Source organism: Tachysurus fulvidraco, chromosome 1 (genome assembly GCF_022655615.1).
Source record: "Tachysurus fulvidraco isolate hzauxx_2018 chromosome 1, HZAU_PFXX_2.0, whole genome shotgun sequence".
Taxonomy (NCBI): Eukaryota; Metazoa; Chordata; class Actinopteri; order Siluriformes; family Bagridae; genus Tachysurus; species Tachysurus fulvidraco.
Window position 1 is genome coordinate 46489335 of NC_062518.1, and position 27671 is coordinate 46517005.

Below are 27671 nucleotides of genomic sequence, written 5' to 3' on the forward strand. Positions count from 1 at the left end.
ACTATCAAACAAAGAAGGCGAAATAAACCTTGTTCGGATGAAAATTACACGATGATAACGAACGCACGAGCTGTTCAATGCAGAACATTGCAGTAAAAAAAAACAACAACCTGATTCCACGCATGCGCAGTAAAGGGAAAACAGGGGAACTGAATTGTCCACAATTTCGTTTCTGACTGAGTTAGCATGCGGCTAACGTGCTAGCTAAACTGTCAGCAACAATTAACCCTAATGTTAGCTCGACGTGTTATATGACTAGCGCTTAGTTATTTAGACAAAACTTCAATCACTTATGACGATTTTCTTCTGCTGGGTCACTTTTTATAAGTAATTCCGGTGTTTGTGTCTAACTCTGTTTGGGGATCTGTTTACCACCATAGCCACGCCCATATTTTTACTTCAGCACGGTACGGCAACACCACTTGGACAAAGTCGATGACCTTGAGTAAAAGTTATTTTTCCCTCTTATGATTGCATTTCTTAGGAGAATGGCATTAGTTTGTTTGTTTTGAATTCAGTTCATGAAAGTTTCTAAGTTTATCAAACTTCTACTTTTGGCTTTTCCCATTATGGGTTGACACAGGGAATCATCTGACTCTATCCTTGGCATCTTCTACTCTCACACTAATTAACTTCATGTTCTCTGTTAACACAATTCCCACTGACAGCATGATTAAATTATGCCCTTCCTGATGCTCCGTCTCTATTTATCTGATCTTGGGACCGGCACAGAAGTCACTGGCTTGCAATCCCTGTGGTTAGATTACCAAAGCATGTGCAGTTCTGATTAGTTATGGGTGGGTCCAGCTTGTACTTTTGTCTGAGATTTCTTGTCTCCGGCTGGCCTAATAGCATAATAATAATAATAATAATAATAATAATAATAATAATAATAATAATAATATATATATTATATAAGGAGATCAACACCCTATATCAAGGTGTGCATAATTATTAAGCAGATTTTTCTCCTCAGGAAAAATGGGCCAAAAAAGAGATTTAAATGGCTCATGATGCTAAACATGACGCTACCAGGAACCCATTATTCTCCAGTGTTGCCATATTCCACAACTGCAACCTACCTAGAGTGTACAAGGTTTTCAGTTCTCAGAGACATGGCCAAGGTAAGAAAGGCTAAAACCCGACCACCTCTGAACAAGACACATAAGTCGAAATGTCAGGAATGGGCCAAGAAATATCTGAAGACAGATTTTTCAAAGGTTTTGTGGACTGATGAGATGACTGTGACTCTTGAGTAGTTGTGACTCAGACCAGATGGATCGGTAATAACAGTGTACATATAGATATTCTCTTAAGAAAGCCAAACTTTCACTACTTAAATGTTCAGGTTTGAGGGTTTGTTAAGATTCTGGATTGACCAAGAGCACTGTAGTTGTACAATAACAAAAGTAATCCTCAAAAATGCAACTTGCCTAATAATTGTGCACACAGTGTATATTCATAGTCTCTCTCTCTGTCTCTGTCTCTGTCTCTGTCTCTCTCTCTCTCTCTCTGTCTCTGTCTCTCTCTCTTTCTCTCTCTCTCTCTCTGTCTCCGTCTCTCTCTCTCTCTCTCTCTCTCTCTCTCTCTCTCTCTCTCTCTCTCTCTCTCTCTCTCTCTCTCTCTCTCTCTGTGTGTGTGTGTGTGTGTGTGTGTGTGTGTGTGTGTGTGTGTGTGTGTGTGTGTGTGTGTGTTTTGAAGACAGGAAGTGGTAAAACTTTAGCACACACTTCTGCTCTGTCAGTCATTAGAGGGACAGGATGGCACTCAGTCCACTCCCTGTGATGCTCTGTAAGTAAATGTTCTCTTTGTGTCTTCATTAGACTGAGTGGTGGGGTATAAAGTTGTTCATTTGCAGTCTAAATGTCCTGAGTGATGATCTTATTGTGTGATTAGGACATTGTGTGTACTTCATCATGACTGTTCAGGTGGATCAGTGTCTCCATATCTGTTATGAGAAGGGTTTAGTTTGATGTGTAAATACTCTCAGTAACTATGATAGTTCAACAGGTAAGAGTACAAGTAGAGAAAGTTTAAAACACAGTTTAATCTAATGAGTGTAAACGAGTCGGAATCTGTACTCATTTGGTGGCGTTTCCTGTATAAAGAACCATGTTAAAAACCATATTAAAGCTAACACAATTTCAACAAAAATGTGACCATAACTACGCTTTCTGAGAAAATGCCCCATAACCTATATTTCAATGGTCTGTGCAGGGAAAAATGTTCACTTTAATACACATTGATACCAAACTAATGCATGGCATAATAATAATAAAAAATCATTTTTAATGATTCATCACAAATAATTACTTACTAATTATAACTAAGTATTATTTCATGTTAAAAAGAACAATAAATGTGCAAAAACAAACACTTCTCATTAGTCATGTACACGCAAAGCAGTGACTGTGTTAGAGGTCTGAGAGCAGAGAGCATTGTGCGGATGTGGTTTATTTTCTATTTTCATTTATTGATACAAGTTCAGCAGTGAATTTTTTAAATAGTTTTGAAAATGGATGTGTGAAAGCAATAAGTAACTTTTAACTGTTGACAATGTGCATAATTTAACTCCTCTGACATGCTATCTCTTTTTAAATAAAAAGTTGTCCGGACTGGAAATCACCTTTTTAAGCCACAGTTTCCACAGCAGTGTCAGTTAGAGACAAAGCAACTATTTAGAGTGATAAGATTTCGGAACATACCCTCATTGGACAATTTAATAGTAACACTATATATTGATAATTATTCCTATTTTAAAATCGAGGGTTCATAAATTTGGCTATGCATTATCCTCAGAAGCTGGTATACTATCAATACAAGGCCTAATTAAATAAAATCAATTTATAAGTTGGAATGCTGGTGCAGCAGGTTGTGTTGAAAAATGTAACAGGAATATATCAGGGTGTTCAGGTTTGCTCAGGTATGCTCTAGTGAGTTTTCTCACAGGAGAAGGACCTAAAAACGAAGGAGCTGAGATCAACTCATAGATTCGTTAATGCATCTTCAGGAAAGACGGTTTCAGTGAATCTGAAGTCCATCCTGGAGACACCCAGGAGCACATCCAGGACATTCAGGAAGAAACTGTGAAACCTCAAACAAACTATTGTCTCATTTCATTTACTTATTTGTGCCAAATCTACCAATCTAGAATTCTGCAGAAATAAACATTTCTCATTAGCCTTGTACACTGACACACAGGGCAGTGACAGTTTTCGAGGCGTGAGAACAGAGACAAGTTGATAGTTGTGGTTTAGCTTCTTTCTTTTTTTTAATTCCGTGCTTAGTGTTCAGCAGTGAAGAAGGGGAGGAGGTGTGAAGCTAAAAATATATTCATCCTGCATGCAATTTATTGAGGCTCAGTAAAATCAATTTACTGATCATACAGTAAAAATCAAGCTTCATCCCTTGGATCAAGTCTTGGATCCCTTTTCTTATCTAACAAGAGTGATCTGATGATGATGTGGTCAATCCAGCTCAAAGTTCCATGTTTTGTGCATTCTGAGATTCTGTGTTCCTGTTTAAAGACTGGCTGTTTGAGATATGCTGTATTCAACTATATAGGTTGTAACTTCCAGCCTCTTACCAGGAAAATCTATAGAATCCCCCATTCCAGTAGCTCACAGATCACATATTATGACAATTGTCGAATTCCAGGAAAAAAAAAAACTGGTGAAAATATATGAACAAAATCAGAAATATTTAATATGAGAAGAAACGAGGAGAGAAATAAGGAGTAGTGAAGGCCCGGAAGAATAATTGATGACTACATAAGTGAAATATTTAGTAGCATGTTCATTATACAGGATGTGGTTAATTGTATCATGTGTCAATTTTCTGCACCTCTCTTGTACATCCCCAAAACACCTACCCCTACCTATTTTTTTTACTATTATGGTCTGCACAGAGAAACAGCTCAGCTCACTCTAATTCACACTACTATACCAAACTAAGCCACAGCACTTGATAATCACAAATTTCACAATATTTCCATATTGCATTTAAACTTGTGTGTTCTGTGAGTCTAAAATGTGCTGTTTTAATTAACAGACTGAATATTCTCCATATTTATGTCATGTTCTGTTTCTGTTCCCTTTTAGTGGTGATTTCACTCATACCAGTGGTCCAGGCTCAAGGTGAGTTATATATATAGTTTATCTTCAAATTTGATTTGTTTTGGTGCTGAGACAATTTGTTAATTTGGTCTTTGTTTAATAATGCAGCTATAGCTCTACTCAAATAAAGTAACATAAACATAACTCTTATTTTCTCATACCATTTCTCAAATCTCGGTCATTTCCAATGACATTATGTAAGGTTTATTAACAACAGAATGTTGTTTTATATATATATATATGAACTTATAGGGAGTTCTAAAGCTGTGGTGTCTATAAAGCCTGATACACATGTGTTCACTGGAGAGATTGTTACTCTCAGATGTGACATACAGGGAGGAGGAAACACTCAGCGGTCTTACAAATGTAGAGGGTTGCATCAGAAAGGGCATGCGGTGTAAAACGTACCAAATTTAATCATGTGAGTCATCAGTGTAATTCCATAAAGGATCGGTTGAGTCAGAGTAGTGCAGGATGTATGAGAGGAGTATGACAGCAGTGAGATGTGCTGTAGGTAAAACGGAGGAGTTCATGGTGGATGTGGGGCTACATAAAACACTTCAACTTTCATGTTTCCTATATCGTTGCTGTCGGGCGGAATCCTCGTATCTCCAAAACTATTATATTTTAGGAAATAAAAAAAAAAAGTGTATTTTTTTTAGTTATTAAACATTGTATCATGTCATTGATAAGAATGGTACGGACACAGACGTCGCTGCTGCCAGCAGTGTTCAATAAAGTCTGCGGTCACTACCTTCATGGCTCACGGGTTTCTTTTTGCACAGAAGCATTACAGGTATCAATTTTTTTACAAAACAGGCCTACTCAAATGTATCTAGCCTAACTATTTTCACTTTCACTTGTTAGTGTCCAATGCATGAACAGTGCCAAGAGAGGCATTGCCTATAAGTAGGCAGACTTAAAGTCATTAAAATAATAAAAACAATAATTTAATAGTGGTATTGAAATATATTCAAATATTATATTAGAAACATTTTAAAATGTCAATGAACATGTATAATAAGCAGTAATAAATCTTAATCTTGAGGAGAAATATGCCGCAAAGCTCTCCCGCGGACTGAAGAAGAGGTGGAGTTACGAGATTTCTCAGACAGTCGAAGTGTCCATTGGAGTTAAGAGATTTGTGCTCAAGCTATTTTCAACACTTTAGATTGGTTAATAAAGACCCATGTGGGGACTGACCAATAGCATTGATATGTGAAAAAATATGAAATTGACAAAAGGAGGTTTCTGCCCGACAGTGACGATATGTTTGTTGTATGTGTGCATTTAATAAAAGAAAATAAATAAATACATACAAAAACTATGAACAGTGATTTAGTGATGATATCTTAAGTTTGTAGCCTAGTGAACCAGAGTTCATGCATTCAATGATAGAGACTTAAACACTTTTGTACGTCACTCTGGTTAAGGGCGTATGTAATGTAAAAATGTAATGTAAATGTACATCAGGAATAATTTGAGTCCCTTATTGTTTGCTATGGTGATGGACAGGTTGACAGATGAAGTCAGACAGGAAACTCCATGGACAATGGTGTTTATAGATGACATTGTGATGTGTAGTGAGAGCAGGGAGCAGGTGTAGGAAAACCTGGAAAGGTGGAGGTCTGATCTGGAAAGAAGAGGACTGAAAGTAAGTGGTAGTAAGACAGAATACATATGTAAGAACAAGAGGGAGGGAAGTAGAACAGTGAGGTTACAGATGGCTGAGGTCAAGAAGGTACAGGAGTTTAAGTAGTTGCAGGTTGGAGTAGGTGGAGAAAAGTGTCAGGAGTGTTGTGTGTGACAGAAGAGTGTAAGAAAAAAATCAAAGGAAAGGTGTAGAAATGCTGTATTGGTTAGAGACTGTAGCAGTGAGGAAAAGACATGAGGCAGAGATGGAGGTAGCATATTTATAAAATTACTTAAATTTTTTTTAAAGATAAAAGTCAGATTGAACAATATTTGTCAACTGATATGTTTAGTGGCCATCTGAAGGGAGATACATAACAAAATCAACTGTCTCTTGGGTGCCTTTAAGGTGAATTAAAAAGTCCTCTGTCATGGGTTTAATGTAGGTTTTGGTCATTTTTAGTAAAATGCCAGTAGTGAGAGTGGGGAACACACAACTGTAACATCTTGTATTAAATGTTAAATATAAATGTTAGTTTTAATCACAAAGCATCTGTTAGACACAGTGAATCTACTGCTTATGTTGTAAAGTGTAAAGCAGCTCTGACACCTTCATCATTTCACACCAACAGTAAAACCCAAACCGACTGTGAGAGTGAATCCTCAGAGCTCCGTCTACACTGGAGACACCGTCACTCTGAGCTGTGAACTGCAGCAGGGGACTGGATGGGCGTTTCACTGGTACATAAATAATCAGTGGCTACGGAATCTGAGCAGCGAAGAGAACACATTTAAAGTGACAGTCTATAATGCAGGAGAAACAGAGTACATGTGTTGGGCATATAGGAGAAACTACTACAAAGAGCACAGCTACTATTACAATGGCTCCTACTACACAGAGCTCAGTGATCCTGTCAAGATTACAGTGAGAGGTATGTTATGATTTGGTCCTCTTTTATCACAGGCTTGTTAGAAGAGGAATGGAATAAATATTGCTTAATTATTGTAATTCCTTTTAATTCCAGAATTATTAAAAATAATCATGACATACATGCTTAAATTACATTATTATTAAATCTAACCTAATCTAAAAATGGGGGAAAGGTTGCTTAGTGGTTTGCACGTTCGCCTCACACCTCCAGGGTCGGGGTTCGATTCCCGCCTCCGCCTTGTGTGTGTGGAGTTTGCATGTTCTCCCCGTGCCTCGGGGGTTTCCTCCGGGTACTCCGGTTTTCTCCTCCATTCCAAAGACATGTATAGTAGGTTGATTGGCATCTCTGGAAAATTGTCCATAGTGTGTGATTGCATGAGTGAATGAGAGTGTGTGTGTGCCCTGTGATGGGTTGCCACTCCGTCCAGGGTGTATCCTGCCTTGATACCCGATAACACCTGAGATAGGCACAGGCTCCCCGTGACCCGAGGTAGTTCGGATAAGCGGTAGAAAATGAGTGAGTGAGTAATCTAAAAATAAAAATAGAGGTGTTTATGCTTTGCAGCTTTGCTGTAACACACAAGCTGCATTGTTTAATACATATTAGAGACTATCGAGGAAATGACTGCTGCTAATATAGTGAAGAGGAACTAACTTTTTGCAAATATTTCTCAACAATAAATGTAACTATGGATTTATCTAAAAAAATTCAGTCATTAAACAAATAAAAATGGTAAACTTTCACACGTTTCTGTGGTTTAAAAGGAATAAAATCCATGACGTCATGTTATGGAAAAAAATAATATTTAGATCAGTATGAAAACTGTAATAATTTTAATGTTTATTCAGCTCTTAATTGGTCTTTTGTAGTTAAACAGAGTTGAGTAAAATTTTAAAGTGGATCTGTAGGATACCATGACTGAAATATTATTAATATATATAATATATAGTTACACTGACTGTATCAGGTGAGTGTGTTTGGATTTGTGGGGACACATGAAATTGTGCAATTAAATATTCATGAAAAGTTTCTTAATGTGTATTAAGTAAAAGTAGAAAAAAAGATTATCTTGTATTTTCTGTGTAACAGAGAGACCACAGGCAGTACTGAGTGTATCTCCACACAGCTGGCTGACTGAAGGAGACTCAGTGACACTAAGCTGTGAAGTTACAGACTCCTCTACAGACTGGACATTCAGCTGGTACACAGTTGTTCCCTACAGAGACGGATTAACTGGAATAAATAATAATCATGGCTATATTGTCTATGTGGAGCTCCTCTCAGACAGCAGCAGAGGATCTGGAGGCAAATACACTCTCAGTCCTGCTGCTCTTAAACACACAGGAGTTTATATGTGCAGAGGAGAGAGAGGAGAACCAGCCCTTCACACACAGTACAGCAATCTACAGCCACTATGGATCACTGGTGAGGAAAATTAACTGTTGTGTTGAAGTGTAGAAGATAAAAGTGTGAATATAATATCATAAGATAAAGAGTACATTTTTTGGTATATATGATGTCGTTATGTCATTGTATCCCATTTTGCATTACATTTTCTGGTATTTTATTGTAATCCATTGTACTACTCTGATCACCTAATCATTTACAGTACCTGTGAAATATTAAAAGACTATTTTGCAGTAAATTAAATATTGTACTGAATGTTTCCTCTTTACATTTTATTTAAATTAGCTCTTTTCTGTGTTTAAGGTGAATCTCCTCCAGTCTCTCTGATCATCAATCCCAGCAGAACTCAACACTTTACTAATGACTCTCTCTCACTGAGCTCTGAGGACCAGAGTAAGTCTACTGGATGGACAGTGAGACGATACACACACAGTGAGAGAGTGTTAGATTGTTCACACTGGGGATCAATTACAGGATCTACATGTAACATCAGCTTCCTCTCCACATACTACACTGGAGTTTACTGGTGTGTGTCTGAATCTGGAAAAAACAGTAATCCTATCAACGTCACAGTGCATGGTGAGTCTTCATGTAGTGTGTTTAATCTTAAAGGAAAAGGGAAATGTTCTGAGAATATTAGTAGTAGATACTAGTTTTATTCGTCCTAGTAAATATATATATATATATATATATATATATATATATATATATATATATATATATATATATATATATATATATATATATATATACACACACACACATATACACATATATATACACTGATGTATCAATATAATTCATTCATGTTTTCTCGTGAGCAGACAGATTTCAGACTCCACAGTTTTAGAGGTTTTGAAGTTATATAAAGATAAATTAGAGAACTTTTATTTATTATCTACAGACACATCATAGTGTGTGGATTTCCTTGTTAGTGATTTTCTGTGTTCTAGATGGTGAGGTGATCCTGGAGAGTCCTGTCCATCCTGTGACTGAGGGACATCCTCTGACTCTACGCTGTTTATATCACAACCCAAATCCCTCAAACCTCCGAGCTGATTTCTATAAAGATGGATCAGTTCTCCAGAACCAGACTACAGGAGAGATGATCATCCAAACTGTCTCAAAGTCAGATGAAGGTTTCTACCAGTGTAAACACCCAGAGAGAGGAGAGTCACTGAAAAGCTGGGTCTCAGTCAGACGTGAGAAACCTTTTGAGAATTTATTTTTATCGGATTTTCTTTTCAATAACATAAGATTTTATGTTCAATTGCTGAAATTCTGCCCCTTTTCTCAACTCTTTCTCAGGTCCTAGATCCAGTGGAGGAACATTAGGACTGGTTGTGGGTTTGGGATTTTTGTTCATCAACATACTGATATTAATGATCCTGCTGTGGTCCTACAAAAGAAAAAAAGGTATGAATAGTGCATAGTTAACACATTGTAAAATCATACAGAAAAATTATTTTAAAAAATATGGTAGAATAGATACTGTGTGTTAAGAGCAAATTCACTGTATGGAAAATATACATTTAATTTCATTTTGAATACTATTTAAATACAAATACTATATATTGTGCTGTACATATAGTATCCATGATTAATAATTGTAGCGATTTTGGCTCGCGAAGCAAGGTAAATATTTATAAGCAACTATAACGTGTTATAGTGACTTCTAAATATTTTAACCTAAGTTGAAATTAACGGTACTGGAATTAAGGTTACGCTTATTTGGTCTGTTCGTCCGGCGAACAGGCCGTGTACCTTTATTAATTCTATGAAGGCGGTATCTTCCCGGCCAAGAAAGTTTCGCTTTCCTTTTACTGTATACCGTAATTTAAATTAAATTAACTTAATAGAGCATGTAGTTCAGACCAGATATTGCAGGTACCTTAATTTGTGAGTGAGACTCAGAGACAAATCACCTGTGGCTCAAAATTATGACATTTAATGAATGAGACAAACACAACATAAAACTAACTACACAAACAAACAAAAGAAATAGGGAAAACGAAAATGAAAATAAAATAAAGCAAAAGAAATTAAAATTGGGGAAAGGGAGGAAGAGACTGGAAAGAAGAAACTAGAGAAAGGAAGGAAAGGAGTGGCAAGCTTAGACTTCAAAATTAAATCACACCCTAACTGGGAAATCGTCACAGAAACTTAAATTCACCTTAAGATTCAATGAAAGATTCCTACTTAAAATTATGCATCTAAATTGGTTGGTAGAGGAAACGGTTACTTGCATTGGCTTACTGAACAAGAGTCCGGATGCAACAGAGAAATCTCTGAAAAGTCAGTTAGGGTGGGGTCAGACGTTCTTCCAAGTTCTCCTGAAGATCAGAGCAGTTGTCGTTCTTGGAAGTGAAGCTTGCTGGAACTTCGTTGAAGGAAGATGGAGTCGTCTTGAAGCTGTTCCGAAAGTCTGACCACGGATTAGTGGTGTTTGTGACAATTTAAAGGTCGCGAACTCCACCCATCTTTGGGAAGATGACCAATACTTCGGTCAGGATTTTGAAGGGAAAAACTCCCTTTGTTTCAGGTGTCTGTGGGCGTGGTTTAGCTATCAAACTTTTAGATGACTTTAAAGTTTGATCCAGGGTGTATTAAGATGGTATGGCGCCTTTCGTGCTCAAATAAAAAACACCAGTGCTTGAAAAATGAGTAACCGATAATTTTGTGGTCATTTGGATACTAAACATGAAGGGTAATGATGGTATGAAGGCAGCGGTACATTACATACATAGATCATTACTCAAGGCAAAGATAAAGACAAAGAAACAAAAATGAAACATAAAACAAGATGCACTTTCATTAGGGAAGTAAAAAGAAAACGATAGCTTCGTATACATTCTGACATCAGACCTTAAAGGGGCATACGGCATTAGAACAGGTATACATTAACATGCCATGATCAGTAAGATATGATGATAGAGTATAACGGATTTTAAAATACAATGTTGTTTTCTGACACATGAATAAAATACACCCTTGTCAGGAAATTAAGGAGCAAATAATTTTAAGTCAGGCAAGCCTTAAAAGAAGAAACACATTACAAATAGGGTTATAAGAACGAGAACCTTAGAGTACCTTATCTTGGGTTTTATTAGTAAAAGGAATGTCTCATTGTGGAGTGTAGCCCTCAATAAAATCGTAAAACGGCATGGTCATCGGTTAATTGAGGAGTAGATGTTGAAATTTAGGGTGCCTGGGACATGAAATCTAAAATGACCGGTGCCAGACGCTACATAATAGTTTCTATTCGTATTGTAATGTTGACCTTTGCTACACACTCTGTTTATTATGCTATAATCAGTGCAGTATGAAATAAAAATATTAACTGTATTTGTCATTATATACACACTGTTCAGATGTATAATCTGTCTCTCTCTGTAGATATGCAGAAAACCAATCAGATATCAGAACGGAATCAGAGCCGGTCTGGAGCTGAAGACTCTCAGCCAGGACACACACCGCTACAGCGTGGTCAGACACTGTCTCAATGACATTTGCTCTATAAAAATCTTTTTACAATTTAATTTAGTATTTTTCTGAGACTTTCTCCTGTTAACTTACCTCTAGTAAAGTGTCTTGTACACTAACACACTGCACTGTGTTCAGGTGAAGCTGCAGCTGAGAGCAATGAAGCCATTTACAATCAGGTCAAGAAGAAAAAGCAGGCAAACAGAAATAATGGTAGAGTATTACTAATGCTATGACATTTCATCAAATAACACTTGAAGTCTTCAGAAAATTCAGTCTTTTTTTTTTTTTTTACAAACTACATCCAATTATCTGAGGTCAGAATCTACAGTTTTCCTCCAGGTCATACAAGTCCGTTCCATCGTAGGTCCTATTAAAAAGTCAGCGATGTTTTACGCAGCACTAATCATTAAAATGTTATCACATATTGCAAAGATGTCACATGCTGAATGATAAAAAAAGCAGAAATAAATAAACCGTTGAGTTTAAAGATCTACTCTAAAAAAAGCACTTAAGGGTCAGAGTGGTTTTGGCAGGAGACTGATAATGACTGATGGTTACATTGATGAGTTATGACTGATGTATTAAAATACTACAGATCATTGGGATGGTTTTGTTTTCTTCTCTTGTAGTTGCAGATGCTGATGTGACTTATGCTGAGATTGAACTAAAACCAATGAAAAAAGCCAAGACAATAAAAGGTACAGTGAAATAAAGAAGTCTGAATGAAGAGTTACAGCTTCAGAGTTCATACACTGAAGTAGATTGTAATACTGTTATCCTGTATGGGTAATCACTGTTAGAGAAAGTACACGACTAGAGTGATTAGTCACAGTGGTTATTTTCCCATTACAGCACATCCCAAAGTCCCAGTGTTTTACTATGCAGCTTCTCTTCATAAAAATTAATCAACACATTATGACCAATCAAAATCCAAAATTCAACACTGCTGTGATGTAATGTATTTTAATTGTGTATGATATAATATCCAGATCATTTTCTTTGTAATAATTTAGATGAGGTGTAATATTTCAAGAGATTAATACATGATATCTGATTTCCACTAGAAAAGAAAAGTGTGGTTGATGACACAGTCTACTCAGAGCTAAAGCACAACATGAAGGTAAGATTCATGACATTTACAACATAAATCTTAAAACACAAACCAAACATCATGAAGTAAGACAGATTTTTAAAGGTGCATTAAGTAGATTTTGTCATCTAACAGTTATAGTATCCATGTACACAAAACTACACCAGGTTACGTATGTAACCCGGTTCCCTGAGAAGGGAACGGGATGCTGCATCAGGGCTGATGCTATGGGAATGCTTCTGTAAGGAAGTTGTGTCTGAAGCACTACCCATTGTGCTAGGGGCTGTTTGGAAACCAGATTACCCCTATTCCGGCCCTCAAATCAGACAAAGAGGGCGGAAGAGTTACACCACGATATAGAACGGTGGACATAAGTCCTCAAGGCCCTTACTGGGCAAAGCAAATGCAGCCTCTCCTGTTTCACCGACTCATGGGGCAGAGGACAGTAGGCCTGCAGGATGACTGCCATCCTGGGCACCTTAGGGATATATCCCTGGAGTGCAGAATTGCCTTGAACATGCCAGGGGCAAATTCTAGGCAGGCAGCGGCAATCGACTGGGCATGCAAATCACCCTCTCTTTTGAGAGAGGGTAAGGCTAGGAGCAGAGCCAACTTCAGGGTCAGAAACTTCTCAGAGGCTGACTCCATGGTCTCAAAGGGGGCATCCAGCAGCCCCTCCAGGACCACAGAGAGGTCCCAGGAAGGAAGGCACGGTCTACAGGAAGGCCTTAGCCACTTGACACCACGCAGAATGCGAGAGACCAGAGGGTGCCTACCGAAGAAGGCCACAAGGACAGGTTCATGGTTTGCAGTGATGGCGGTTACATACACCTTTAAAGTAGACAGGGACAGGCCCTAAGAAAACCAAGACTGCAGGAACTCCAGGACTGTACTGTACTGACTGGGTAGTGACTGACAATGTTCATCGCACCAGAGGCGAAAAAGCCTCCACTTCAGAGCATAGAGCTTCCTAGTTAAGGGAGCCCTAGTATTCAATAGTCTCTGTCACCTCAGATGAGAGGCCTGCCTCTAGGAACTGATTCCCCTCAGGGGCCAGACCCAAAGCTTCCATATCTTGGAGGGGTGTAGGATTGCCCCCTGCCCCTGAGAGTGGAATCCTTCCTGACGGGAAACTCCCATGGAGTGCCATTCAGGAAGGTGACTAGGTCCGTGGACCATACTTGAGAGTGCCAAGGAGGGGCAATTAGGAGAACATTGACTCAGTTGTGGCACACTCTGGCTAAGACTTGCGGGAGCAGAGCTACCGGGGAGAAGGTGTACAGACGGAGCCTCTGCCACATCCATACCAAGGCATTCAGGCCCAAAGGGGCCGGATGAGAAATGGAAATCCAGAGCGGGCAGTGGGTCGACTCCATGGAGGTGAACAGATCCACTTCTACCCAGCTGAAAATCTGCCAAATTTGCTCCACCACACGGAGGTAGAGACACCTCTCCCCGGGCCTCAGCACCTGCCAGTCTGCCGCCCGATTTATATGCCTCGGAATGAAAAACGCTCTCAGCAAAAGGAACCTGGTCTCTGCCCAGAGCAGAATCTGCTGCGCCTACCTGAACAGGGGGCATAAATGCAGTCTGCCCTGATGATTGATATAGGACACCACCGCAGTGCTGTCTGTCCTTAATAAGACATGGCAGCCCCTGAGGTGTGGGAGAAAGAGTCTCAATGCTAGAAACTAACTTCTTCTTCAGGCTCCTCAAATGCCACTGATTGCGTCGGTTGTTCAGAGGGGGAAAGCCTTTCCCTGCCTGCATCGAGCTCCTCAGAGCCCGGCGTGGTAAGCAGCATGTTCTTTTCCGGGTTGAGAGAAATCACAGCGTGAGCTCCCAAAACCGAAACTGAGTGAATGAAGTCAAGGGAGAGGGCAAAAGAAAGGGAAATACCCGTCTCTTGCTCCACTTCCGCTAACTTAACCCGTGAACCCCATGATCGAAAAACCGCTGTGCCACCTCGCCAGATAGGGGACCCGAACCACGAGGCACAGCCGAAGCCGAAAATACAGACAGGCGGGATAGGAGAGTAGTTGGGGCACGGATGCAATCATCTCTTAAAATGCTTGGATTGCAACATAGTTTATTTTCTGTCTAGCTTTCCCTAAAAAATACATATATATATATATATATATATATATATATATATATATATATATATATATATATATATATATATATATATATACGTATATATATATATATATATATATATATATATATATATATATATATATATATATATATATATACGTATATATATATATATATATATATATATATATAAATGACCATAGGTTAGGGTAGGAACGTAGATTGATATACAGTCCGGTATATCGACCGCATCACTGCAAGGGATACACTGATCCGCCTGTCGATCTTCCCCTTCGTCCTTCCCTCGCTTGTGGACAAGACCTCAAGATACTTAAATTCTCCCACTTGAGGCAGGAGCTCTCTGTCGGAACTCAGAGCCGGTCTCCAAGTCGACACATCACAGGGTGATCTCTTCTCTTAGGCCTTTAGTTAAATTTCACTGTTAACTCTATAATTACTACAAAAATACTGAGAAAACTGCTCAGACCTGGATGAGAATGAGCAAACTTCTTTATTGTGGTCAATCAGCCAACAAATTATAATTTGCCAAATTCAAAGTATCAAATTGCCAAATTCAAAGTAACAAATTGCCAAATTCAAAGTAACAAATGAAAACCCCCAAAAAGAGCATGTCATGCAAAATCAATCAAGAAAAACAAGAGCCCTCGCGACGTCCTTGCAAAAATAAAAACCACCCACCTTGACCCGCGGACACGGGCATGCGCCCACGTGCGCGCGCACGCGCCCCCACACGCACACACACACCTTCGCCCCCGAAGAACCAAAAAAAACCCTCAGATATCTTCTCAATATATACCCTGGCACTCCTAGGAGCCCAGGTGCCATATCACCTTATTTACCGGAATCATCTCCTATGTTTTCTAAATACACTGACCCAATTTCCCCTTATTTCCCATTACCTTTCACCCATATGCCCATTTATGGATTTTCCTCCCCTTATTTTTCATGACCTCAGACTAAACACCTGGGCCTTCTTCAGTCTGCACAACAAGTTTATGAGCACCACATGCCCATATATGGATTTTCCTTCCTTTAGTTCTCAGGGCCTAGGTCTGTCCGTTTTTTTCATTCTACATAACATGTTATTGCTATGGACCAAGGTCTGAGAACCATGGTGTTCTTCATTTTCCATAACAATTTATGAGCTAAGGTCTGGGAACAATGGTATTTTCCCTTCTACATAACAAGTTGTTATTACAAATGTGCTCAGACTGACTAGGCCTAACAGCCCCGAATCTGGTTGCAATAAACATCTTTGGCCTACAACATCACCTGCATATGTCTTATGACAGCAATTGTAATATTTTGCAAGGCCTAATACTTTACTTTGGTTAAAGTATTGTAAGGAATAATATTTTAATTATTTCTACTAAGATTTTTTCCAACATCTCCACCAACCTGAAGGGGGCAAGCCACCCTATTCCGGCTGAGAACCATGGTCTCAGACTTGGAAGTGTTGATTCTCATCCCCGCCAATTCACACTCGGCTGCAAACCATCCCAGTCCACGATGAAGGTCCTGATTTGATGAAGCCAACAAAATCCTGTGGTCCCCAAACCGGACTCCCTCCTGCCCCCGACTACACCTAGAAATCCTGTGCATAGAAGTAATAAACAGAACCTCTGACAAAGGGCAGCCCTGCCGGAGTCCAAAATGCACTGGGAACAAGTCTGACTTACTGCCGGCAAAGAGAACCAAACTACTGCTCCAGTCATATAGGGACCGGACAGCCCTTAGCAGAGGGCCCCGGACCCTGTACTCCCAGAGCACCCCCTACAGGTCGCCACAGGGGACACAGTCGAAAGCTCTGAACGGCCGCGTCAACAATGGAAGTGGAGAACATGGTCCTCAGACTCAATGTCTCCACCTCCCCGGGATTTGGTTGAAGCTCTGCCGGAGGTGGGAGTTGAAGATCTTTCTTACCGTAGACTCTGCCAAACATTCCCAGCAGACCCTCACAGTACGTTTGGGTCTGCCAAGTCTGTCCAACTTCCTCCCCCTCCATCGGGTCCAACTCACCACCGCCCCTCTCTTAACCTGAGTTTCCAAGACATACGGCCGGAGGTCAGATGAAAGTCGATCATCGACCTCTGACCTAGGGTATCCTGGTGCCACCTGTACACCCTTATGCTTGAACATGGTGTTCGTTATGGACAAATTGTGACTAGCAGAGAAGTCCAATAACAGAACACCACTCGGGTTCAGGTCGGAGGGGCCGTTCCTCCCAATCCCAGAGACGCCAAGAAGGTCGGGTACTCTACACTGCCATTTGGCCTGTAAGTGCAAATAACAGTGAGAGACCTTTCCCCGACCCGAAGGTGCAGGGAAACGACACTCTCGTTCACTGGGGTGAACTCCAACACATGGCTGCTGAGCTGTGGGGCTATGAGCAAGCCCACATCAGCCCGCTGCCTCTCACCACAGGCAACTCCAGAGTAGTAGAGAGTCCAGCCTCTCTTGAAGTTTGGTTCCAGAGCCCAAGCTGTGCATGGAGGCGAGCCCAACTATCTCTAGTCTGTATCTCTGATCCTCCCACACCAGCTTAGGCTCCTTCCCAGCCAGCGAGGTAACAATCCATGTCCAGATTTCGTGTCCAGGGATTTGGTCGCCGAGGCCCCCGCCTTCGACTGCCACCCAATCCACATTGCACCAGCCACTTATGGTTCCTCCTGCAGGTGGTGGGCCCACAGGAGATCGGCCCCATGTCGCTCCTTCGGGCTGAGCCCGGCCGGGCCCCGTGGGGTAAGATCCAGCCACCAGGCATGCAAAATATTGACACAGAAAATTACTTACTGATTTGTTTCTGCGGTCACTGATTCAACAAGTTAACAAATATATATCAACAGTGACAGTGATATCAGGAGAAATGTATTTATAAATGTATTAATTGTCTCTTTCTTTCTCTCTGCAGTGAGCCACACATCTGTTCTGATGAAGCTACAGTTAACAAACTGATAGAAGGAAAACCTTTTAAAAAATGATGAAAATTGTGTCAATAGCAGGAGTAAAAGTATATCATTGAGGGGATGTAAGACATTGTCCAGGATGGACACTAGTTTGTTTATTGTCCTCTTTTCCTTGAGTTAATCAAAACAGTTGAGGGAGCAGCCCAGTACAGAGCCAGACTGGTAGAAGACACCAGAATCTAGACAGCAGTAGAGTTTACTCATGCATTTCCTGTACACAGGAACATTACTTTTTTAATGCAACATTTTTTTTTACTTTTTACTGCTTTTGTTTTTATTCTCTTTTTTTATAAACACATGAGACATATTTGCATATTGTGAGCATTTTTTTATTGTTCATATTTTCATCTTCACCAATAACCTGATTCTTTGTTTCTCACCTCACCATTTTCGTTGAACTTATGATGCAGATGGATATTACTGTAAACTGAAATATACAGAAGGGTATGTGCTATAAACAAAATATATTGTTATTACTATAGACAGAAATATACAGGAGGATATGTACTATGCACATAATATAATATATCAGGTGGGTATATGTGTGACAAGTGCAATATCTTTTAGGTTTGTTTTTATTTTGATGGGTGGATTTCAGGTCCGAAGACATGCCCACTGCTGCTGAGCTGCGCGTTAAAACTGAGCACACCTGTGCCACGCAATTAGTGCGGCATGTTCGTGGCTTTATAAAAAGCACATTTGAGTGGGGCTCTTAAATTTCTCGTGTGTATGCTATGTGGGCAGAAAAAGGTCTTTTGTCTTGTATCTTCCTGTTGCTTTCCCCTGGTGAGTCGCCTGCTTCATTCCTTTATTTTTCAGTCACGTAGCATAGCGGGTCCTTTTTGCAAAGGAGGAAACTTTTTGAAATGTTTTTTTTTTGTTGTTGTTGTTGTTTTTCAGGTGCGGCCAAAGAGCACTAGCTGTTTTGTCAGTGGCTGTTTTGTTAGTTGCTGTACTGCTTACTGCTGTTTTATTTTGTTTGTTTATGTATTCATTACTGGTTTACAGTCGGGACCATTTGGACGTTGCAGCGGTGAACACACTGATTTACAGAGTGTTTGTAAAGATTGTTCTGCCCCTTTGACTATGTCAGTATTGCATTGCTGTATATTCATCCCTACTACAAGTTTATTGAATTAACCGGTTTTGTATTTCTTATCGCTTCAGCAGTTTCGGTGCTTTTTAAATTAATCTGTTTTTACCGGGTATGCCAGGACTGTTATTTGTATTCTTCTTTTTTATAATTCTTTTTTTGTTTCCTTTGTTTCTATGAGTGTATGTATACAGTATATATCGACCTATGACTATCGGACGATGAACTGTGATTAGTGAGGCTTAACAGAGGGAGCGTATATTTTTGTCTTATTTTTGGTTTATCCCTTTTTATTGGTTTATCAATGTGTTAAATATTATGCACTGCTTTGTTGTGTGGTTTGTCCCTTCTGTAAAAGTAGACCTAATCTAGTTTCTTCTCATATTTTAAAGTATTTTTAAGAGCAAATTATTTTCTTTTTTGTAAAATAAATTTGTACTATTTTTTTTGGAAAGTCATGTCTTCAATCCCATCCGAACCAGCAGGGTCCTTCATATTATTGTAATTTCTTTTTTGGTTTAATTATTCTTTTTTTTTTTTGGTTTAACTTATTTTCATGGGTAACCCAGGTGCCATCATCGGTTCCTTTCCATTCTCAATACTTTATCCAAAGGTTACATATACACTGGTAAGGCAATGGTGAGCAGCAATGCAAAAAAAAAGAAGAGCAAGTGTGCAAATGAGCATAGTTTTGTGAAGACAGTCCATTAGCGCAATTGTGAGGTGGGGGGGATGTAACAGTGTATAAAGGACAGTAGGATCAGCGAGGGGCAGCGTTCCATAAAGAGACAGCTCTAGGAAAAAAGCTGTTTTTTAGTCGGCTGGTCCTGGTCCGGAGGGACTTGAAACGCTTGCCGGAGGGCAGAAGAGAAAATAGTCTATGGGCGGGATGAGAGGAGTCCTTAAGAATGCTGCGAGCTCGACACAGACAGCGTTTCTTCTGGATGTCCTTCATGGCTGGAAGTGGAGTCCATGTGATGCGCTGGACAGTTTTCACCACCCGCTGCAATGCCCTGCATTCTGCAACAGGCTTGACCAGGCTGGAGGTGCTGGTAGTCCAGGACAGGTCCACCGAGATGTGGATCCCCAGGAACTTGAAACTGGAAACGCGCTCCCCAGCCATCCCATTGATGTGGATGTTGTCATGTGTGCCTCCTGTCTCTTTCCTGAAGTCCATAATGAGCTCCTTTGTTTTGGAGGTGTTAAAGAGCAAGTTATTGTCATTACACCATGTGGCTAGGTGCTGGATCTCCTCCCTGTAGGCAGTCTCATCATTGTTGGTGATGAGACCATTCACTATAGTGTCATCTTCAAACTTGATGGAGTTAGATCCATTCACAGGCCTGCGGTCAGAGGGAGAAGAGGAAGGGGCTCAGCACACAGCCCTGTGGTACAGCAGTGTTGGTGTTGGAGCAGATAGTCTGATCGAACCTGCTGGAGTCTGTTGGTCAGGAAGTCCATAATCTAATTGCATGTTGTGGTGTAAATGCCCAGATCTACTAATTTGGCTATTAACCTGGATGGAATGATGGTGTTAAATGCTGAGCTGAAGTCAACAAACAGCATACATGCATGTGTTCTTATTGTCCAAGTGTGTGAGCACATGCATCACACACTTTTAATCAACTCAACAGGTGAAAAACAGAAGCTCTCTGCTGTTGGTTTGTGGACAGTCATGGCTAAGACAAAGGAGCTCACTGAGGACCTGCGGCTGTGCATTGTGGCTGTTCACAAATCAGGAAAGGGCTATAAGACCCTATCTAAATGTTTTGAAGTTCCAGTGGCTACAGTGCAAAGTATTATTTAAAAAATCAAGATGGGTCATCAGGTAGTTTTAGCTGATATCTTCAACATATTAAAAGTACATAAGGCTCATGGGTACTGTAGTATTTAGTTCACTGTCTGATTTGACACACCAAATAGATCGAAAAACGTTTTTTTGTCAGAACAGAAACCATAGCACAATGGTTAGTACCCTACAAAAAATAAGCAATAAAAACAAGGATAAAATCACCTGGTTAAATGTTGAGTAATGAGCAAAAACAATGCTTCCGAGTGGCAAAATGGAAAAATGTGGTGCAGACATGAAAGATGCTTCCTATTAAAATACATTAGATTGAAAGTTGTGCTGAGTCACACGAAAAAAGGAAGTTTGTGTCCAATTAAACTTTGTGACTATGTCACGAACAGCGGTGAGACTTTGTTGCAATACAAGTTACTTCAGCCTACTTTCTCTCAGGAGTTGAGCACTGAACAAATTGATAGACTGATGTTTTTATTTAACATTTATCTGCAATTTCTTGTTTGTGTTAAAGACACATGGCACTATTCCTGGTGTGAGTGGGAAAGGAAAAAAAAGTGTTTTAATCACAACACACGGAAATGTTTTTGTGACTTAAATTATTCATTTTCACACTCAAAGTCATATATAACAGTGTGTAAATAACTGAAATGTTAAGTCTTTTTATAATAATAAATGTGGACAGCGCCCTCTATCTGTTTCACACTACAAATTTATTGGGACATGATGTGGGTAAGTTGTGTGCTTTGAGTGTTTTAATTGTAAAAGTGATTAAAACACAAAAGATACTCTTCCGATATCAAGTATTTTTGTAATGAACATGTTCTGGTCATGTGATCTACTAATAATTAATGTGTGTGTGCAGCCACAAACCCTACAAGTGTTTATAATAAAGGTCAAAAACGATCAGGACAAAAAATAAGGAACACTGCCTTCAGGTTTGTTTTTGAACTTTTTTATTGTTTGTAGTTCAAGTTTTAAAAGATGTATTTCTCAGTGTTTTAAAAGGCTGTACGCTTTAGTGGAGATTACACACACATTGACCTTCAGTCATGAGGAGGTTTGCAGGCTTTAACTAAACAAATCCATACAGAACAGTGATGGTGTCTGGAAGACCCTGAGCACATAACAGCAGGACATTAAAATGACAAATCTGTATTATTTTAAAATCCACAAAAATACCATTAAGAAAATAAATTCTGAAATTATCTATTTCAAAAAAAATTATCTTCTTTCTATAGATTAACTTTTCTCACTCCTCTATAACTGCATTCTCAATCCTGTCTTCATCAGTGTGACCTGCTAAAGGAATTTAAAAAGCAATTTCTTTCGTTGATTCTAACATGTTATGTGAAGTATAGAGATGTAACATAAGATTGTGTAGAAACACATAATCTACGATCAAATCTTTAAATCACAGTTCTATTTAAATAATTTCTCACATCTGACTGAGACCCAGCTTTTCGGTGACTCTCCTCTCTCTGGGTGTTTACAGTGGTAGAAACCTTCATCTGACTTTGAGACAGTTTGGATGATCATCTCTCCTGTAGTCTGGTTTTGGAGAAATGATCCATCTTTATAGAAATCAGCTCGGAGCTTTGAGGGATTTGGGTTGTGATATAAACAGCGTAGAGTCAGAGGATGTCCCTCAGTCACAGGATGGACAGGACTCTCCAGGATCACATCACCATCTAGAACACAGAATATCACTAATAAGGAAATCCACACACTATGATGTGTCTGTAGATCATAAATAAAAGGTCTCTAATTTATCTCGATATAACTAAAAACCCTCTAAACCTGTGGAGTCTTGAGGTGTTTAAAAGTCAAGTCTGCAGAAATCTGCCTACATTAGCTCATAAACTATGAACTATGAATTTATCAATACTCAACCACATGCTATATATAATGTATGTATGTAAGTATGTAATATGTTATATTATTATATTAATATTTAATATTAATTTTTTTTGTTTTACTGTACTAGTAACTACTAACATATATGTTTTCATACTCAGAATTTTTCTTTTCCTTTAACATTAAACACACACCATGAAGACTCACTATGCACTGTGATGTTGACAGGATTACTGTTTTCTCCAGATTCAGACTCACACCAGTAAACTCCAGTGTAGGATGTGGAGAGGAAGCTGATGTTACATGTAGATCCTGTAACTGATCCCCAGTGTGAACAATCTAACACTCTCTCACTGTGTGTGTATCGTCTCACTGTCCATCCAGTAGACTTACTCTGGTCCTCACAGCTCAGTGAGAGAGAGTCATTATTAGTGTTGAGTTCTGCTGGGATTGATGATCAGAGAGACTGGAGGAGTTTCACCTTAACACAGCCATGTGAATAAAAATTCAAGAGAAATCATGCAAAATAATGAGGCAAAACACAATAAAAATAACTGTAAATTTCTTTAAATTTAAATGTTTAATTTACAGCAAAATACAAATGTTTATTCCAGAGGATCGTACAGTAAATGATTCTGTAATTAGAGCAGGGAATTGGTTTATAGTTAAATGCAAATCAGAGTGGGATACATGAGATCTTATGTACCAGAAAAATTACCCAAATACAAGGAAAATACAGGAGAACACAAGGAAAACCATGTAATTGTTTTTGAATTGCGGTTCTTCAGAAGCATTTTAAAAAAACAAACTAATGAAACTGGACAAAAATTATGGTAGAATCATTTCTAGAAAAGATAAAATAATTTGACCATAGTGACACATTAAAGTCTGTGTGCTTATTTAAAGGGTGAAAAGTAATCACTGTGCCATTTAGTATTATGGAGTTCACCACACTGAACATGGACCAAAGAAGGCTAAGGAGAGAGTTGTCTCAGGAGATTATAAGAAAATTTATAGATTAGCATGTTAAAAATAAAGGCTATAAGATCATCCCCATGTAGTTTTTTGTACCAAAGAGCCTAGAACAACAAGAGATTAGAAGTGAACTTCGAGATAAAGGTATCACTGAGCTAAAGTGGATGGCTGAGGAGAACTCCACTGTAAAAAGTGAGACTGGAGCCACAAAGCCTCTGGAAGAATGTCCTTTGAACAGATGAGACAAAAGTGGAGCTTTTTGGCAAGTCACATCAGCTCTATGTTCACAGATGAAACAATAAAGCATACTGTACAAAGAAAAGAACACTGTACTGTACCTACTGTGAAACATGGATCAGGTTCTGGAGATGTGCTGCTGCATCTGGCACTGTGTGTCTTGAATCTGTTGTCTGCTGTCAGAAAGCTTGTTCTTAGTTGCAGGTTATGTATCATCCAACATTATAATGACCCCAAAAACACAGCTAAAAACATCCGAGAGTGGCTACGAACAAGACATTGGACTATGCCCTGATCTAAATCATACTAAATCGAACATCTATAAAAAGCTGGAACTGCAGTCTGTAGAAGACACCATTCAAACCTTTGACAGCTAGAGCATTTTGAGGAGTGGTCCAACATATCTGTTGACAGAGCGGAAGTCTCATTGAGGAGTTGCAGAAATCACTTGATTGCAGTGATTGCCTCAAAAGGATGTGCAACAAAATAAGTTACAAATACTGTCATTTTTGTCCAGGCCAGTTTCATTTGTTTCTTTGTTAAATGATTCTGTCAAATCACAATTCAAAAGCAATGTCTGATTTCCATTAATCAATTTTCAGTTAATTTTATTACTTTTGCAAGTTTCAGCAAGAATCAAAGAAAATGTGTAAAAGACATTAGTGGAACCAGCTATGCTGTGTGTCTTAGATACTGTAGCTGTGAGGAAAAGATATGAGGCAGAGATGGAGGTAGCAGAGATGAGGATGTTGAGGTTCTCTCTCTACAAGTGATGAGGATTGACAAGATTAGTAATGAGCACATCAGAGGGACAGCTCAGGTTGGCTGTTTTGGGAACAACGTCAGAGAGGATAGACTGAGATGGTTTGGATATGTACAGAGGAGGGAGATGGTTATATTGGTAGAAGGATGTTGGAGTTGGAGCTGCCAGGTAAGAGGTCAAGATGAAGGCCAAAGACTTCATATATATTAACACATATATAGATGTGTTAAAAGAGGACATGACGTCAATTGGTGCAAGATTAGAGGCTAGAGTATAGAGAATAGAGAATAGAGTTAGATGGAAACAGATGATTCACTGTGGTGACCCCTAACGGGAAAAGCTGAAAGTAGGAGAAGGAAACCTTTGTCAGTTTAAAGTTGATTCAGTGAACATTTTTCTTTTTTTCTTTCCTCAATGGAAGAGTTCTAACAATTTTGTCAATGTACATATGAATAAATAAATTCTGCATTAATCTGATGTTACATTCACTATTTTATATTCAACATTTTAACACAACAGTTAATTTTCCTCACCAGTGATCCATAGTGGCTGTAGATTGCTGTACTGTATGTGAAGGGCTGGTTCTCCTCTCTCTCCTCTGCACATATAAACTCCTGTGTGTTTAAGAGCAGCAGGACTGAGAGTGTATTTGCCTCCAGATCCTCTGCTGCTGTCTGAGAGGAGCTCCACATACACCATATAGCCATGATTATTATATATTCCAGTTAATCCGTCTCTGTAGGGAACAACTGTGTACCAGCTGAATGTCCAGTCTGTAGAGGAGTCTGTAACCTCACAGCTTAGAGTCACTGAGTCTCCTTCAGTCAGCCAGCTGTGTGGAGATACACTCAGTACTGCCTGTGGTCTCTCTGTTACACAGGAAATACAAGATAATCTTTTTTTCCAGATTTAATAAACATTCAGTAGATTTTCATGAATATCTCATTGCACATTTTCAGGTGTACCTAGAAATACTCACAAACTCACCTGATACAGTCAGAGTAACTATAATCTGTTAACAGTCATGATATCTCAGACAAGATTAGTGATTAAGATTAGTGACTGACATGCTGTATTTTTTATACATTTATACTTACAGATATTTTAAGGAATGTTTGCAAAACAAGTTAGTTCCTGTTCTCAATTACATTATAGAAGCTGTAAACAGTCATTTCCTCAGCAGCTGCTCTTATTTCAGCCACAAATGTGAAATACTTTTAAACATAATGGAATAACAGAGAATACAGAAATAATTACTATAATCCAGCAGTATTTATTCTTGCCCCTGCCAACAAATATAGGAAAAAAATCATGACATACCTCTCACTGTAATCTTGACAGGATCACTGAGCTCTGTGTGGTAGTCGTAGTAGTAGCTGTTGTAATAGTAGCTGTAGTAGTTTCTCCTTCCAGCACAACACTTGTACTCTGATTCTCCTACATTTTCTACTGTTACTTTAAGTGTTTTTTCTTGTTTACTGCTCAGAATCTCTAATGGCTGATTATTTTGATACCAGTAAAACTCCCATTCAGTCCCCTGTTGCAGCTCATAGCTCAGAGTGATGGTGTCTCCAGTGTAGACAGAGCTCTGAGGAATCACTCTTACAGCTGATTTGGGTTTTGCTGTTGGTGTAAAATGAACATACTGTAAGCAGTAGATTCACTGTGTGTAACACAGAGCTTTGTACCTTAAACAAACATTTATATTTATTATTTGATACAAGATGTTACAGTTGAATATTTTCTTATACAGCTGGTTTATTTTCTATGTAACAAAATTCATGAATTTATTGAAGTGTAGAAACTTTGTATAAACTGATTTTAGATTGGAAGTATTGGATGTCATGGACCAGGTAGCAGGAAGAAATGAAATGATGGGTAGATTCTGTTGTTGGATGGGAGCTGTAGATGATACGTGACTGGGTTTACTAGGCACAATGTTTGAAACAGTCCAATGTACCTGGGGCATATTTTCTGACATGGTAACTTGGAGTTAAGGTGTTTTATTTATACACCGTCACCAACATCTTCATATGTTTCATATTGTGTCTCCAGTGGTTTAACTTCAGACACTGGTAACTGATCTTTACACTGGTAAATGTTCATCTTTGCAGATGTACATGAGTGCTCACCCACACATCTTGGCTCCTACGAAATCAGTCATCTATGGTTGGCATGATGATGGATCTACGGACCAGAGGAACAGAGGAGGCTGGTATCCTAAGATGCACTGGAAGGGTGTTATGTCAGTAGAGTCTGTAAGTAGGGTGTACTCATAGCAGGAACTCACTCTGTGTTGGCACTGAATACAATATGAATGTAAGTAGTGTCCAAGCTCTTGGTTCAGGATATTTGCTTGACTGAGGCTAATGTTTATCCCTAACTGGTCACAGAAGGATGTGAAATACGCTCTCCTATCTGGGACTGTGTATTCAAGGAGACTGGAAGACTTGGTGCAAGAGCACTTTGGGGTCACTTTTGGTGTCCATGGCCGTGGAGAGTCCTTTATAGGGCACCAGACTGCAGGCCTTAGAGAAACCAGAATTGTTGTGACCATGGGAACATGGCAGGTCACTGATCTCAGAAATCTACTGAGATATCGGGCCAAAGCCGATGAACTACCAGAAAGTGGTTTGAGTAATCATGCTGGTAGCTATGGAGTCATCTTGCCCACCAGATGGCATGTCATTTGGGTGCCATGGTCCTTTTGAAAACAGGGAATCCTAAGCTGGGGCATGCACCCATTGGATTGCTTTCTGGTGTAAGTTTGCAGGAACATACTGCTTGGTCAGGGGACACCCTGGGAGTGGAGTAATAATCTGTTGGGCCCACTGAATCTCCTCCATAATATCCCACAATGGTCTTTGTGCTTGGCTTTTATATGACAGTAAAATTAAGATTCTTATGGTCAGTTATGGTGGGCACTCAAGATGTACTGAAGATTCTTATGGTCAGTGATGATGGGCTCAAACCCCATTACTATATATGCATAGTGCCCCCTAGTGGTCAAAATACATTATGGCTGAGACATTATGTTAACTCCTTGTATTTCCAGGAGACCTGCTGCTCATGCAGGTGGAGCTATGGGAACCCATAGCCCATAGGATGATGGGGTTAGAAGGTGTAGATGTCACCAGGAGTACCTGCTCTTCCATATGAAAAAGTCTAACTTGCAAGTTTATGGGGACAGTTTAAT

At 39.3% G+C, this 27671-nt stretch overlaps 3 protein-coding genes across 5 annotated transcripts in view; 1 reads left to right on the forward strand and 2 right to left on the reverse strand.

Moving 5' to 3' along the window:
- Positions 1 to 27671, reverse strand: part of LOC113633973 (B-cell receptor CD22-like) — a 352956-nt gene that overhangs the window by 308222 nt on the left and 17063 nt on the right. The gene's annotated exons all lie outside the window — the stretch shown is intronic.
- LOC113633983 (B-cell receptor CD22-like) overlaps positions 1 to 27671 on the reverse strand; it is a 195276-nt gene that overhangs the window by 164242 nt on the left and 3363 nt on the right. The window contains exon 4 of the mRNA XM_047823186.1: positions 25796 to 26098. Within this exon, the coding sequence (XP_047679142.1) occupies positions 25796 to 26098 (303 nt within the window). The remainder of the gene's footprint in view (positions 1 to 25795; positions 26099 to 27671) is intronic.
- Positions 150 to 21574, forward strand: LOC113633978 (leukocyte immunoglobulin-like receptor subfamily B member 2). 3 transcript variants are annotated; one of them, XM_047799712.1, is made up of 15 exons: positions 150 to 407; positions 977 to 1124; positions 1702 to 1791; positions 4101 to 4136; positions 6380 to 6679; positions 7769 to 8104; positions 8390 to 8665; positions 9040 to 9288; positions 9395 to 9502; positions 11483 to 11572; positions 11708 to 11782; positions 12202 to 12270; positions 12637 to 12692; positions 17325 to 17525; positions 17695 to 21574. In XM_047799712.1, exons 3-15 carry the CDS (start codon positions 1761 to 1763, stop codon positions 17695 to 17697), a joined length of 1830 nt encoding a protein of 609 aa, XP_047655668.1. In that variant the 5' UTR covers positions 150 to 407; positions 977 to 1124; positions 1702 to 1760; the 3' UTR covers positions 17698 to 21574. The 3 variants fall into 3 exon arrangements, with proteins under 3 accessions (XP_047655668.1, XP_026988455.2, XP_047655671.1); XM_027132654.2 differs by having other exon boundaries at positions 17325 to 21574; XM_047799715.1 differs by lacking the exon at positions 17325 to 17525.

What these genes read in the sequence shown, in the direction of transcription:
- LOC113633978 (XM_027132654.2), top strand. Translation starts at nt 1,761, where the DNA reads ATGGCACTCAGTCCACTCCCTGTGATGCTCT. An exon ending in TATCAACGTCACAGTGCATG is followed by an intron (nt 8,666 to 9,039) that starts GTGAGTCTTCAT and finishes TCTGTGTTCTAG; the next exon opens with ATGGTGAGGTGATCCTGGAG. An exon ending in GCAGGCAAACAGAAATAATG is followed by an intron (nt 11,783 to 12,201) that starts GTAGAGTATTAC and finishes CTTCTCTTGTAG; the next exon opens with TTGCAGATGCTGATGTGACT.